Source organism: Lygodium microphyllum, chromosome 17, assembly GCF_053477565.2.
Source record: "Lygodium microphyllum isolate KBCC chromosome 17, Lygodium_microphyllum_v1.1.10, whole genome shotgun sequence".
Taxonomy (NCBI): domain Eukaryota; kingdom Viridiplantae; phylum Streptophyta; class Polypodiopsida; order Schizaeales; family Lygodiaceae; genus Lygodium; species Lygodium microphyllum.
In genome coordinates this window covers 140,271,136-140,285,996 of record NC_141151.1, presented here as the reverse complement: position 1 = coordinate 140,285,996, position 14,861 = coordinate 140,271,136, and the positions used below count along the sequence as shown (strand labels likewise).

Here is a 14,861-nt window from a genome sequence, read left to right as displayed (position 1 = left end):
TCGATGGGCCCGTGACACACTCTGTGATTCAGGGATCGAGGGGGTTTCTGAGGAGAATGGTCCGTAGCGGTCATGGAGGCACCAGGCACATTCTACGAAGCTTGTTTGCTCTAACTATTGTTTGATGACCCGTGTTATGCAGGATCGAGAGCCCACCTCCGTGAAGGAGGCTTTACAGCCCGCACCATGGAAGAAAGCTATGGAAGCCGAGTTGGAGGCTATTGAGAGGAATGGCACTTGGTCACTCGTGCCCCGCCCCCCAAATAAGAAGGTGATTGGCGTCAAGTGGATCTTCAAGACCAAATACCTTAGCGATGGTTCTTTGGATAAGCACAAGGCTCGCCTTGTTGCTAAAGGTTTTGCACAGCGCCCAGGGATTGATTGTCATGATACTTTTGCCCCCACTGCTCGTATGGCAACCATTAGAGCTGTTCTTGCCTTGGCTGGCCATAGGAGATGGCGTGTTTACCAGTTGGATGTGAAGTCGGCCTTCCTCAATGGTGATTTGAAGAAGGAGATCTATGTTGAGCAGCCTCCTGGCTTTGGATCTTCAGATGGGAAAGTCTACAGGTTGAAGAAGGCCTTGTATGGCCTCAAGCAAGCCCCGCGTGCATGGAACGAGAAGATTGATTCGTTCCTTCAGTCTCAGTTGGGATATCGGCGTTCTAAGGCCGATCCGCAGCTTTATGTTCACACTTCCGAGGATGGTTGTGTGCTTTTTGTGTTGTATGTTGATGATTTGATTGTCACAGGTAATCATGCACAGCAGGTCCAAGAGACGAAGTCAGCTTTACATCGGACGTTCGAGATGACGGACTTGGGTCTACTCCATTTCTTTTTGGGTCATGAGATTTATCAGTCTCAGAGGGGGATCTTTATCTCTCAGCAGAGATATGTACAGGAGTTCTTGGTGTCTTTTGCGATGGAGGATTGTCGGACCCTTTCTACTCCTATGGATCCGAACTGGAAGGCCACTTCCCATTCAGCTTCTCCCCTGGCGGATGCTTCCTGCTATCGTCAGTTGATTGGATCCTTGATTTGGCTTCTCAACACTCGGGTTGATGTTTGTTTTGCTGTTAGGCTCTTGGCAGGGTTAATGAGTGAACCTAAGACGGTGCATTGGCAGGCTGCTCAGAGGATACTTCGGTATTTGAGGGGGACATCTGATTTAGAGATTCATTATCCCGCAGGGACAGATGGTTCAGATCTTGTACTTGCAGGTTGGAGCGACTCGGATTGGGCCGGTGATGTGGACCACAGGCGGTCTACTACAGGTTACTGTTTTACCTTGGGTACAGGTGTTATCTCATGGAGTAGCAAGAAGCAGCCCACGGTAGCCCTTTCGTCTACTGAGACAGAGTATCGGGCCGCGTCTTCCACCACATGTGAGGCTGTGTGTCTTCGGAGAATATTGGAGGAGCTTGGGTGGCCCCAGACTCGTCCTACTTTGCTGCAATGTGACAATGAGAGTTGCATTGCCTTGGCACGGAACCTTGTGTTTCATGCCCGGACGAAACACATAGAGATCCAGTACCACTTCATCAGAGAAAAGCTTCTGGATGAGACCATCACTGTGGAGTACTGCAAGACGGAGGACAATCTTGCGGATTTGTTTACGAAGGCACTTCCCCAGGCACTACTTCGGAGACATTCCAGATCCCTCAAGCTTCTGCCCCGCCCAGGCTCTGAGAGGGGGTGTTAGAGGAGATCACAGCCTGTGCAGCAGGTGCAGTCGGACAAGTGCCGTCCGTGTGCAGTCGGACTGCCACATGGCAGTCCGACCTGTTCAGACAATGAGACAGGCTATTTCTGGCGCCCTGTTTTTCGCCCAGATTCTGGCTATAAATAGCGGAGTTCTCCAGCAGTCTCCCACACTTCTCTGCTCGCAGATTACAGACCGGTGGCACGCGCAGATTCCGTCTTTGTTCGCAGATTTCAAACAGGAGACAGTGCAGACTGCAGGGGACTTCGAGGTGAACAGCAGGTTGCATCGTCGAGGTGGAGACACGCAGTCCAGCGCATTGCGCCCGTGTATACATCTGCATATCTTTGTATTCAGCACACTTTATACAGCAGATCTTCATCTTCCACTGTCTCTTTCTCTCTCTTCTCTCTCTGCGTTCTCTCTCTCTCAGTCCTACGCTTCCGCACCGCTGCACTCTGACAAGCTCCCACCATAGTTGCCTCCGTACGTGGTACGGAACAGTCCGTACGGTATGATTTCGTACGTTAAAACTGGCCTCTTTCAACCACCTCGCCTGCGTGTCCTCGTTTAGCGTTTCCTGCACCCCCGCATCCCATGTTTCGCGATTTTCCTACACTATTGCGCTTTTTGGGGGGGTGGGAAGCCTTGGATACCTCACCCCACCCCCCTTTTCCAAATTCCAGCCATGCAAAAGATAAAGTGATATCGCACATCTATAAGCTTTGTGCATGAATGATACGTGGCATTCTTAGCCAAATACACAGCACTCTGGCTATCACATCCCAACACTCGAGTACTCATAGGCATGTCGAGATCCTCTACAAGTCTACTCAACCATATAGCTTACTTAGAAGCTTCAGTAGCTGATATGTATTCAGCTTCATTAGTACTCGATGCTACGATGTTCTGCAACTTGGAACATCAAGAAACGGCCCCACCATAACTATAAAGACATACCCACTAGTGGACCTGCGAGTATCCAAGTCACCTGCCATGTCTGCATCACAATAACCCTACAGACTAAGTGCACCCTGCCCATACCTTAGATATCGAAGAATACACTTGACAGTCTCCCAATGTGGTTTGCCAGGAGTTGACATAAACTTACTGACAACTCCCACTGCATGAGCAATGTTTGGATGAATGTTTGGATGAGTAGCGACTATAGCATACATAGAGAGCCACAAGCTGATGTATAAGGGAGTCCCTTCATCGCATTGGCTTCCATGTCATCTTTTGGGCTGTTGGCTTTACTAAGCTTAAGATATGGAGGTAAGGGCATCCCAAGAGGCTTAGCTTCAGCCATGTTAAATCTGTCTAGTACCTTTTCAATGTACTTCTCTTGACTTTTTTGCGTTCTATCCCTGCAAATCCTCATGCCTAATATATGCTTTGCATTCCCCAAATCTTTCATGGAGAAAGCTGATTTCAGCTGGTCTTTGAGAGCATCCAAGCTAGTCTATCTTTTCCTAGCTAGCAACATATCATCCACATACAAAAAAGTATGATGGGGTTGCCATCTGTATCCTTTTTCATGTACAAACAATGATCTACATGGCTAAGTATAAACCCATGAGAGAGCATAAAAGTGTCAAACTCTTGTGCCACTGCCGTGGTGCTTGCTTCAACCCATACAAGCTGCATTTTAGTTTACACACCAATTGCTCTTTTCCAGGAACTACAAAGCCCTTGGGCTGTTTCATGTAGATTTCCTCATCAATGTCACCATGCAAAAAATCTATTTTCACATCCATTTGATACAGCTCTAAATCCAATACAACAGTGAGAGCAAAAAGCACACATAAAGTGATCATCTTCACAACAGGTGAGAATACCTCTTGGAAGTCAATCCCTTCCTTCTATGCATACCCTTTGGCAACCAGTCTTGCCTTGTACTTGGGTTTCCCATCAACTGTCTTTACTTTATAAACCCATTAGTTTGGAAGAGGCTTTATTCCTTTGGGCAACGACACAAGATCCCAAGTATCATTAGCATACAAAGATTTAATCTCTTCCTACATAGCTAGCTTCCACCATAGTTGCCTCCGTACGTGGTACGGAACAGTCCGTACGGTACGATTTCGTAAGTTAAAATTGGCCTCTTTCAACCACCTCACCTGCGCGTCTTCGTTCCGCGTTTCCTGCACCCCCGCGTCCCGTGTTTCGCGCTTTTCTTGCACTGTTGCGCTTTTGGGGGGGGTGGGAAGCCTTAGATACCTCACCCCACCCCCCTTTTCCAAATTCCAACCATGCAAAAGATAAAGTGATATCACACATCTATATGCTTTGTGCACATGAAGGTGGTGAATGAGGCATGAAATTGACCTCAAATAAATGTTGTTAATGCCGGCCGACTAGCATCATAAATGCCAAACTAACATGAAATGACCACAAGAAAGAATGCCTAAAATAACTACAATGTGCCCAGCCCTAAATGGCATGCACAAGCTCACACATGAACTAACATATCCACTAATACCCTCTCTCAAATCATGGGTGATCTGATACAATATAATGATACAATGATAAAAACCCATCATAGTCCATACAACAATAACCACTAGAAGAGAACTATGGATAGCCATGCAAGGAGTGGCCAACCCATCACCAAGATACCTCAAAGAGCATCAAAGGGTAATGTTGATCGTACCAATTCCTGAAAACATAGAAGAATAGTAGCAGCTCTCAATATCTGTCAACGATGTCTCGCAATAGCATACAAAACCATTCTATCAAAAAGAGTACATAATTGCCCCACCTCACCACCCTCTCACACTCCCTCTCTAGCACTGGAGAGTTGTGAGGGATGACTGTATCACCTGCACTAGCAACCTAGAAGGGAGGCTCTTGCAGCCATTGCCAAGGCCACATAGCTGGAGCCTAAACAGGAACTTGGAGATGAGGAAGATGCATCGAGAGAGTCATCACCCTACGTCATTGTCCGCTCTTGCTCCTACCATAAAGCTACTAATGTCTTGCAATCCTTCCAAAGATGTCCCTTCTTGCCACAATAATAGCACTGAGACTACTACTACTACTACTACTACTACTACTTCTTCTTCTTCTTCTTCTTCTTCTTCTTCTTCTTCTTCTTCTTCTTCTTCTTCTTCTTCTTCAGTGTAGCATCCCTCTCTAAAACTAGAACATCTAAAATACCAAGAGATAGCATCCTCACATAAACTTGAAGCTGAACATAGCAAGTCTTCAATATAACACTAGTAGATGAGTAAAGAATGTCTTACATACTGACCATCGTGAGGAGATGCCAAAGGAGCCATGAGGAGGGAGATACAAAGAAGATGAGGAGAGGCAAGGAATCTTGAGGGATAAAAGGAGGCCAAAAATATAGACTCACAAGGATTGCACAAGTTCAAAGCAATGAAGAAAGCACATACAGAAAAGATCAATAGTAACTAGAGTGTAGTGATGAGAACACGACAACCAAATGCACATGAACCCTCTAAAGCTAAGTAGAGTATCATAAAGTGAAAAAACCGAACAAACACAGTCAAAACCAGCCTGAAATACTATCACCCAGCCTACACGACAAAAAAAAAAAAGTAAAATGGAGAGGCTGATCAATAAAACACAATCAAAAACTACAATAAATACAGTCTACCTGCAGGAAAACAGGTGGCCTCAGCCTCCTGTCCCCATAACACAAAGAGTCAGTTACAGGTCCCCAGCCCTAAAACAGTCCAATAAACTGTAAATGCAGATGGCAGACAGCAAAACACTGAGAAAAATAGCAGAAAACAGGCTGAAAATGAGCAAACGATGGTCACGCTGGCTGGAAATCAGTCACATAGTGTAGAGCAAATCCCTTCGTCTGCTGGCTTGTCCAGGATCTGAGAGGGGGTGTAAAGAGTCATCTCCTGCCACATCAGCAGTGCCACGTGGCAGCAGTCGGACTGTCCGCCCACTGCAGTCGGCTTGCAGCCGACCTGATTATTTCAGGTATTTTTCAAGCATTCTTTGCAGCCTTTATAAGGCTGAGTTTCCAACAGACTTCCACACTTGTATCTAACTGATTTCAGTCTGCTGGAGACGAAGACTGCACTCAAGGCCGACAGAGATCAAGGTCCTCGTGGTGGAGACATACACAGATATTTCCTCTGCACCCATGTATAATTTTGCATTCTTATATGGCATTCTTCATTGCAGATTTTCTGTGTTTCACTGTCTCTTTCTCTCTCTCTCTTCTCTCTCTGTTCACTCTTTGTCACGATCATTCGCTTCCGCATTGCTTCACTCTGACAGGTCCCCCCTCTAACAAAGCTCAGCATCCCTAAAAGACTCCGAAGGGGAGGCTGAAGGGGGTAGAAATACTCGGCAAAGACGAAGAAGTTGACGCGTCCGTCTTGGAAAAGAGAAGAGAAATTGAGAATGGGGGAGGGTCAATGATACCAGCCTTTCTTCTTGGAATGGGTGGTGATAACCTGATTTAAGAGTTAATTACAGCAATAAATAAATGCACATAAAATGAAATACACACTTTACCATAACATTCTTGGACAGTAGACACCCTGTTGGCCCCAAAATCGGCGCCCCTTGCGGTATTTCTTTAGCTTTCATTCAATTGGAAGGAGTACAACTTGAGATTCTTCAATCTCCTCCTACTAACCAATTGCTCTTGCTGTCATAAATGTCCAGCAAGCCTTTTGGGTCATTTGCCCCTTGTTTCACCCAGGACTTCTTCTCCAATTTGACCCTTGGCTAGCCAAATGCTGCCCCAAATCAATTCGGGATGGGCTGGCTCCTGAAATCCCTTGATAATCTTCAATTATCAGCTGCTGATTTCAGTCCCCTGAGCCTTCAATCTCTGGCACAAATCCCAAGGTGGCTGCTAAACCCTAATTTCTGCTATGAATTAGGGTTTACTGCAGAAATTACAGATCAGCCCACCAAAATGGCTGAGATCTCCTCCGAATGGCTGAGAATTGCTGAGAATTGCTGAGCATAGGCTGAAGGAGATGAGAGAATGCTGTAGAGAGAGAAAATTTTGAGATTTGTTGCGAAGAACTTATCAAAATCAGTTGTTGCCCTGTTGTACCAGCCCCAAACGGATGCACCAACAACAATAGAAGCATCAGAGACTGTGATCTTCCAGAGAAAGTGCATCAGCAGCAATTGTCAGCTTCCCAAGGTCAAAAATATGCAATCTCCATCACCAAAATGGTCTCCAATGGCTGGGAATTGGCCCCAAAAGCTAGCAGCAACAATCCAACACCTCTTTCCAACAGCTCCAAAATGAAAAAACGAGATTTCCCTCTCCCTTCAGCCCTATTTAGCCTTTCCCCCACTTGCATGGGAAAGTTTTGCCAAGTGGCAACTTTCTTAATCCATTTTCAGCAATTTCCGGCCATTTAATTAATTTTCAGAATTGATTAATTCTGAAAATTAATTCAGCCCTTAATCCATGCCCAAAAAATTGACCTTGCCCATCCAAAAATTAATTGGCTAGGCCATTTGCAACCCAAAGTGGTCCCATGCATTAATTGACCCTTGGGCAAGCATTAATCCATTAATTAATGCCTAGTCCCTAGTGTCACCACTGACACTTAATGGCCAATTAATGGTCCTAGGGGCAACCTGACACCAAAATTCACCTAGAATCTAACAAGTGTAACTTGTTACAACTTTTGCCTTTGACACCCATCTTTTTCACAGGGTCCTTCGGTCTTCAAGTGTGAGAAAGTAGCTTGCACCTCACATGTGCAACACATGTGCATCTTTTAATTGCACATTTCTAACTCAGAAAATGACATAAGAAGGTAGTACTAACAATGCTAACTTACCCTCAATGCTTATGCCATACATCTTCTATACTAATTCTCATGCTCTCTTGATATGTGGAATCCTTTGTATGGAATGGAGAGATTCTTGATTGGAAAATGTGTATGTGATCTAATTGAGGTGTTGATGTAATGCATGCATTTGCGTCCTATTGAGGACGAGAAGAAAGCATATGCAAGTTGGGTCAAAGAAGTCATGAAAAGTATTGCACTGAATATGTACCTGTACGTGCTTAAACTGTCCAGTGCAAACTTTTCACCTACAATTTGTGCAATCTGTAAATTCTCTGATATACTTACTATGAATAGCATTGCAACAGCCCAAAAGCATGGTAGTCATTTATGAAGAAGCTATATCCAAAATAAAGAGCGCCCTTACGTTGGGATCTTACAAATAGATGTGTAGAAAAGAAGAGAGGATTAAAAACAATAGAGTGTCATGGTAGAGCTTGTTGGGGATGACTCAACCTCAATTCTTCTAAGCTCTAGACATTAACCTCTGTAAATTCAGCCCTAAAGCTCCACCACAATAGCAAAAGCAGTCCAGCCAAATCTCAGGCCCTACCTATCAAAGAGCACCTGCAACCTAACCAAAGCTTCAGGAAGAAGCTAACTAAACCGCCCTTCCATCCTCAAGTTCCATAACTTAAAAAGAGGAAACCATGTGCTAGTCCATGATCACATGGTCAACATATGGACTTGCAGACCCATATATCTTCTCGATGTACACTATGCCAAAGAGGGCACAGGTACAGAACAGCAGTGAGAGAGCAGAGTGACCAATAATGTGCAAGAGGACATGGAGAGAGAATGGACAGGCACACACCCAGAAATCAGCAGTATCCAAGATAGCTAAGCACATATATAGAGTCACACAAAGATGCTTACAAAGCCACACAAGAGCTCAAGAGAGAGCTCCCACAACTCTATGGCTAGGGTATATCTTCACATTTTAACATTCAAAGTCCTTCGGGACCACAGGACCATGGTTTCATATGTTCCAGATCAGACTGTCAAGCCAGACAAGTCTACTGGTTAATTATACTGAGCACATCATAGCCTCTTTCACCTCAAGTTTAACAAATGCAATGTGGGTCGCATGTTTACTACTGAATGTTTATTGATGCTATGTAGGCTTCAGCAATGTTTTCCCTAAATGTTTCTGAAAGTTCTTGCTTTCAGTTTTCTTGCGCTTTAAAGATCTGCTCTTGCATATGCTGTGGATATCCTGCAATAAAACCTCAGATTTTGTTTTTTGGCTATTTATCATGCCTCTTTCAGTTGTTTGCTTCAGAACGTTCAGAGTAACTTTCTAAGTTCAAACTATCAATGTATCTGTCTTAGTACTTATTTTTAAAATGCTTATAAATTTTACCTTTATTATGCTTATAAATACGCAGTGTTTGACAGCTGACAGTGTCCCAAATGCAAACAGTACAATCCTCTGATGCAGATACCAATGAGATCCCATCCATGCTAAATGCCAAAGCTGTCACTGAGCGACTGCAGAGAACCAAAGGAAAAAATAAAACAATTAGTTAGAAAACCTTACAAACGAATCAACTGTAAGTAACACGCTCCATTGTTGCTAATTTGAGCAACTGCTCTCATTTATTGGTCTTAAAATACAACTCAATGTGAACTCTCTTCACATGTTGAATTGTGAGATGGCCTCAACAGGCACTGAATGCATACTTTCTACACTCCTATGCTAAAACACAGGAGCAACATCAATCACGAAGTGTGGCTTCCCAACTAGCGTACATTCTGCCTCAATACAAAACACACTTCCAGGTGAATCAAATGCACAATGTCATGAATGAATGCATTAAAAAAGGCAGATTATGCTAAACAGCACATTGTGTGACAAATTAAGAATCTAAGAAATACCCCTGCTTTCCTCCAACGAGAGACCTAAAATGGTTTCCAACTTTCCTGCAACGAAAGACCTAACATGGAGAAAAGAGCACTCCACAAAAGATGAACCAAATCCAGCCAATGCATCAAATTCAAGTTAATGGCCATTCCCCTCAATTGATATTTTTCAAATGTTAATGCTATGGTCGTACAGATAATCAATCTTCACCAAAATGGAACTTGATAAAATATAATTTTGATAGAAAACAGCAGATACCTGTGACCTATAAGAGAAGAGAGCAGGTCATCAGTGACTACCCCAGTCGTGTCAGGTATCCCTAAATTAAGAGCGGTGGCAAATATCCTGCCATCACAACCACCTGCATACAGTGAATATTCTCCAGGATCTAAGACCACTGCATTGATTGCAGTGGGAAACTTGATTGTGCGCAGTAAAGTTCCAAAAGATAAACTCCATATCTGTAGAAAATCAAACAGCAGCCAGTGACACAACATAAATCCAAACCTGTGCAGTTGAAGCATCAGACGACTGCTACAACAAATAGAATTCCTTAATATAGACAAAAGGCACGAAAAATATTGACTTCATGTGTAAATGGGAAAGAAAATATGGAATCTGATATAGAATATGCCATTAAGCTCAGAAATGGGCTTTCTAAGTCCAAAGTTCATCTACAGACCTTACAAAGAGTGTCAAGAGAGCAGGAAACAACAATGGAACTTGAACCCCCGCATCCACAGAAAAGCCCTGTCACTCCCAAAGTGTGACCTGACCATGAATAAAGGTATGGTACTTGTATCTTCCCTTGGGCTCCACCGTCTTCTGATACATCCAGAACCCTACCATTGAACAAGTAATTCCAATAAATTAGTTGGTTATCACCACAGAAAGACTCTTTCACTTGATCTACTGACATATTATGGATTAGTTCCAACATTAGGAAGACAAGGCACAAAATTATTGTTGCAAATCACTAATTGAAGGCACATAAACTATTTGACTTTATCATCCAAAGGTAGCTTGGATAAGGAACCAAAGAATTAGAACATTTTGAGGGAAAATGATGAATCCAATAATGCAAAGGTCACAAGATTGTTCTCTCAAAATCTCTATGTACTACAAAAAGGTCCAAACTATAAGCATCATTTTGCTAGCAATCTAGTCAGCTCATTTGTGAGTTTGGGCTGAGCCAGGTATTCTAGAGTATTTTAGGCATTTTTCAAAGGTCACATTAGTGATTATTTATGCATTTTATGCTGGTCAACCTGATGCATTATTTGCATTCTTTCTGGCCTATTTATTCAGGCTCCTCCTCCACTATCAATCATTATCACCTGCAGGTTCTGTTGGAGAGGAGGAGCCGGTGTCATTGCCTACGCAATGACACCGGCTCATTGCGTAGGCAACCACTCAATCATTATCACCTGCAGGTTCTGTTGGAGAGGAGGAGCCGGTGTCATTGCCTACGCAACCAGTGACTCACTGTTATACATGACATTCTCGTGTTTGGTATGTGGATTCCATTTCCCGAGCATTCTTCTGAGTTCTCTTCTTTGCAGTGTTCTTCTGTGTTTTTCTCTTCTGTCCTTGTGTTCAGCAATTTATTACAGCATCTGTTTATGCTTCCATGGCTACATAGTAGGTTCAAATCCTAGAGTTGGGATTGACATCCAAATCCATGATAGGCTATCACTTGACAAAGAGCGAGAATGGCTCCTAGTCCGAGCTCACATGGGGGGACGCTTTGACAATCTTGGCCAAAGGTAGGGAATCCATAGTCACATATATTCAAAGGCATTTTTGATAGGGTGGTCTTGTATGCTCTTGCGAGACATTGTTGACAAACATAGAGATCTGTTATGATTCTTCTCTATTTTTTAGATTCTAGTACAATTGACATCGACAACAAGTTCTCTCCGAGGCACCACGGTGGTGGCTTGATCACCCACTGGTTGGGTATCCATGGTCCTATTCCAATGCTTTTGTTATATGGACTATGATGAGTCATTATCATTGTACCATTGTATTGTATCACATCAACCATGATCTAAGAGAGGATGTTAGCAATCTAGTCAACTCATACGTGAGTCTGGGCTCAGCCCAGTATTTTAAACTATTATAGGTATTTTTTGAAGGTCATATTAGTGATTATTTATGCATTTTATGTTGGCTGACCCGCATTAAACATGGCCAACCTCATGCATTGTTTTCATTCTTAATGGCCTATTTATTCAAGCTCCTCCTCCACTGTCAATCATTATCACCTATAGGTTCTATTGAAGAGAGGGAGTCAATGCACAACCAATGACTCACTATTGTATGCGACATTCTCATGTTTGGTATATGGATTCCATTTCCCGAGCATTCTTTTGAGTTCTCTTCTTTGCAATGTTCTTCTCTGTTTTACTCTTCTATCCGTGTGTTCAGCAGTTTATTACAGCATCTGTTTATGCTTCCATTGCCACATCCACTTCTGACACATTTAACCCGTACCGAAGCATGTAGACAATAATTTGTCACATGATTGAAATTACCATAAGTGCTCTATATATTGGGAGCTACCATTGTGACCGAAAATTGTGGTCGCTAAACTTTTAGCTTTGATGTTTTGGCTCCATGATATTCCCACCATAGAGTACTAATGGCCTACAACGACTCTCTCTTTACACATTTGCCCACCAAAAACCTTGCTTGCTTGCTAGAGCGGTTCAATTGTGTTTGGATCAATCCATACTTTAAAAAAGCTCAACCAACCTCTCAAGCAAAAAGCCCCAGCCATATAAGATTCCTATGTTTTGCTCTTCCCGATTTCCTTGGAATTGAAGGTCAGATACATAAACAATTGCATGAAGTTGGGAATTATCCTCCCACCTAGAATGACATATAGCCTAAGCTAGCTCCAACTCCTTAGTGGGCTCATTCATGTTGTAAAGACCATATAGCTTGCCAGTGCAAGGTTTTCTACTATCTAAAAGGTGTAGCATGTACCTAATTGCCACGGGTTTTTGAAACAAGAGATATGAAATGAGTTTTAACTTTTAGAGCTTTCGTACGAGTTTCATGAAATGTTAGAAACAAGTCCCATTCGAGATAGAAAAGAACTATGTATCCTTGTGTACATATAAAATATGACTCTTGTGGCATAGCTAACACATATCGATGATTGTCCATGGCTTCTATACTATACAAATGAACAATCAACATAACATCAACATTTATATGCATCATGATCCCTTATCCACGACCTACATTAACTTCAAACATAGAAGAAGCACATATAAACAACAACTCAAAGGAAGTGCTCTTAGGCTAAGGTAGTTAAAGATTACAAGGCCTCGTTCAAGATGCACCATATGTGATTATCACACGTCGACTAAAAGTGCTCTTATGCTAAGATGGTTAAAGATTACAAGGGCTCATTTGTGATGCACTTTGTGTGATTACCACACTTGGACTTAAGCCCATCATAAATGGGGATGGTGGGGGTTGGTGGTTTAAGATACAAGCCCTTGTGATGCAAGCATGGCCCTTTATGCTATTTGTACCGATAAGTCCCTTTGACTCTAAGTCTCAAGAGCACATATCTATGGGTATAGTACCACTTGTAATACTTAATAGGCTTTGGGATCCAGAGTCCAACTTTATTGTTGTCAGTAGAGCTATTAAATTTGTTACCTCCCTCTTCGAACAAGGTGGTTGTCCACACTAATTGTAGTAGTACATTATTACAAATATATCGGATGAATGCTCTCCCTCAAACTCAACATAAGCTTGCACTAGGTATAGCCCCAATGTAGCACAGAAATACTCAAACTTGTCTTTACCTAATGCCTTGGTTAGATGTTTTCCACTTGGTTATTTGTCTTCATGTGGACCAAGTCAATTTTTCCTTCAAGTACCTTCTCTCTTATAAAGTGATGATGAACTTCTATGTGCTTTTTCTTTTACATGATAAACTAGATTCTTGGCCAACATGATACTTATATTATCACAATATATCACCAAACTTCTATCAATCTCAATCCCCAAATCAAAATATGAGTGGTGGTGATCGTTAGCTACTGTCATTTTGAGTGGTGGTGATCGTTAGCTATTGTGTTGTGGATGGTGTTGTTGAAACTTATGCACATACCGACATCAAGACAGGGAAACGTGAAACCCCTCAAGGTTTTGAGGTTGAGGTTATGAGTTTTGTGACCATGTGAACTAAAAGAGAGAGCCATTCGTAAGTCTCAAAGGATTGAACCTAGTTGTGTCTAGGTGTGCTTGTAATTATCTAGACATTGTTGTTGTTGACAGTTTTGCCAGAGTTTCTAGCCAAAATAAACCAAATTCTAAGGTCTAGATCCCCTATTAGCACTCCTTCACAATTCGATTGTTAGTAGAAAGCATTTCCATTATTTGTTGCTCGCATGTCAACATCAAACTTCAATGGCAAGAGATGTAACAAGGGTGTCACAACAAGGTCTTTGACAACCATAATCTTCCTTAGGGATGTAAACTTATCCTAAATCTCCTCCATCTGGATGATGCAAGTTAGATCTAGATGTAACCAACCTTCCTCCTCAGATAGGGTGGTAAATCCCTTATTACAACTTAATTACAACAACAAACAATAAATGCAAATCTGAAAATACAAATGTATCTACTGATCTTGCACAATGCACACCCGATTGGCCCCAAAATTGGCGCCCCTTTCGGTATTTCTTTAGCTTTATTAAAGAATAAGTTGAATAGCAACAGGATTCCCCTAATCCCTTTCAGTATTCCAACTCCCCTTGCTGTGATGAATGACCAGCAAGTCTTTAATCCGATTTGCCCCTTGATTCGGGCAATCCATTGGCCTTCACCCGCTTTGATGGAAATGGAAAATGCCCCAAATTCAATTATTTGCAGATCCCTCCACTTGAATAGGCTAAAAACAGCTTCAGTCCTATTCAAACCAAGTCTTGGAGCTTCCAATTTCTGGCGCGATTCTCAAGGTTGCTGCTAAACCCTAATATCTGCTGGATATTAGGATTTACAGCAGAGAAATCTGAAATTTCTTAGCCTCCAAGGGTCCAAATGCTGAGATCTTCGAAGCAAGGCTGTGAATTAGCTGGGAGATGAGAGGGAAAGCTGTAGAGAGAGAAAATTCAGAGTTTAGTCGTGAAGAATGACTGAAAATCAGTCAAGTGCAGTTGCTGCCCTGCCACAATAGCATGTAGATACAAAGAACTGAAGAAAATCAATCATTTACTGATGTTGCCCTGCCTCAACAGCCTGTAGATGATGTCTCCTGCTGTTGATTGGTCTTCTTTTGCCCCTACCTGCCTCAGAAGGCCCTCCAATGGCTGCAAATCAGTCCAACAGCCTCCCTTCCCTCTCTCTTGCAGGCTGAATTTATAGAAATGCCCCTCTCCAGTCTCTAAAGACGTTTTTCAGTCTTGCATGGGCGCTTTTGACAAGTAGCAGTCTTCCCAAATGGTTTTCCCAACATTTT

The 14,861-nt window shown here is 42.6% G+C and overlaps 1 protein-coding gene across 1 annotated transcript in view; it reads right to left on the bottom strand.

Annotated features, from left to right (window-relative positions):
* The window catches only part of LOC148022412 (protein ROOT INITIATION DEFECTIVE 3-like), a 73,351-nt gene that overhangs the window by 12,932 nt on the left and 45,558 nt on the right, over positions 1-14,861 (bottom strand). The window contains exons 5-7 of the mRNA XM_087696863.1: positions 10,059-10,218; positions 9,635-9,837; positions 8,876-9,003 (exon numbers count right to left, since the gene is read on the bottom strand). Coding sequence (XP_087552989.1) covers positions 8,876-9,003; positions 9,635-9,837; positions 10,059-10,218 — 491 coding nt within the window. The remainder of the gene's footprint in view (positions 1-8,875; positions 9,004-9,634; positions 9,838-10,058; positions 10,219-14,861) is intronic.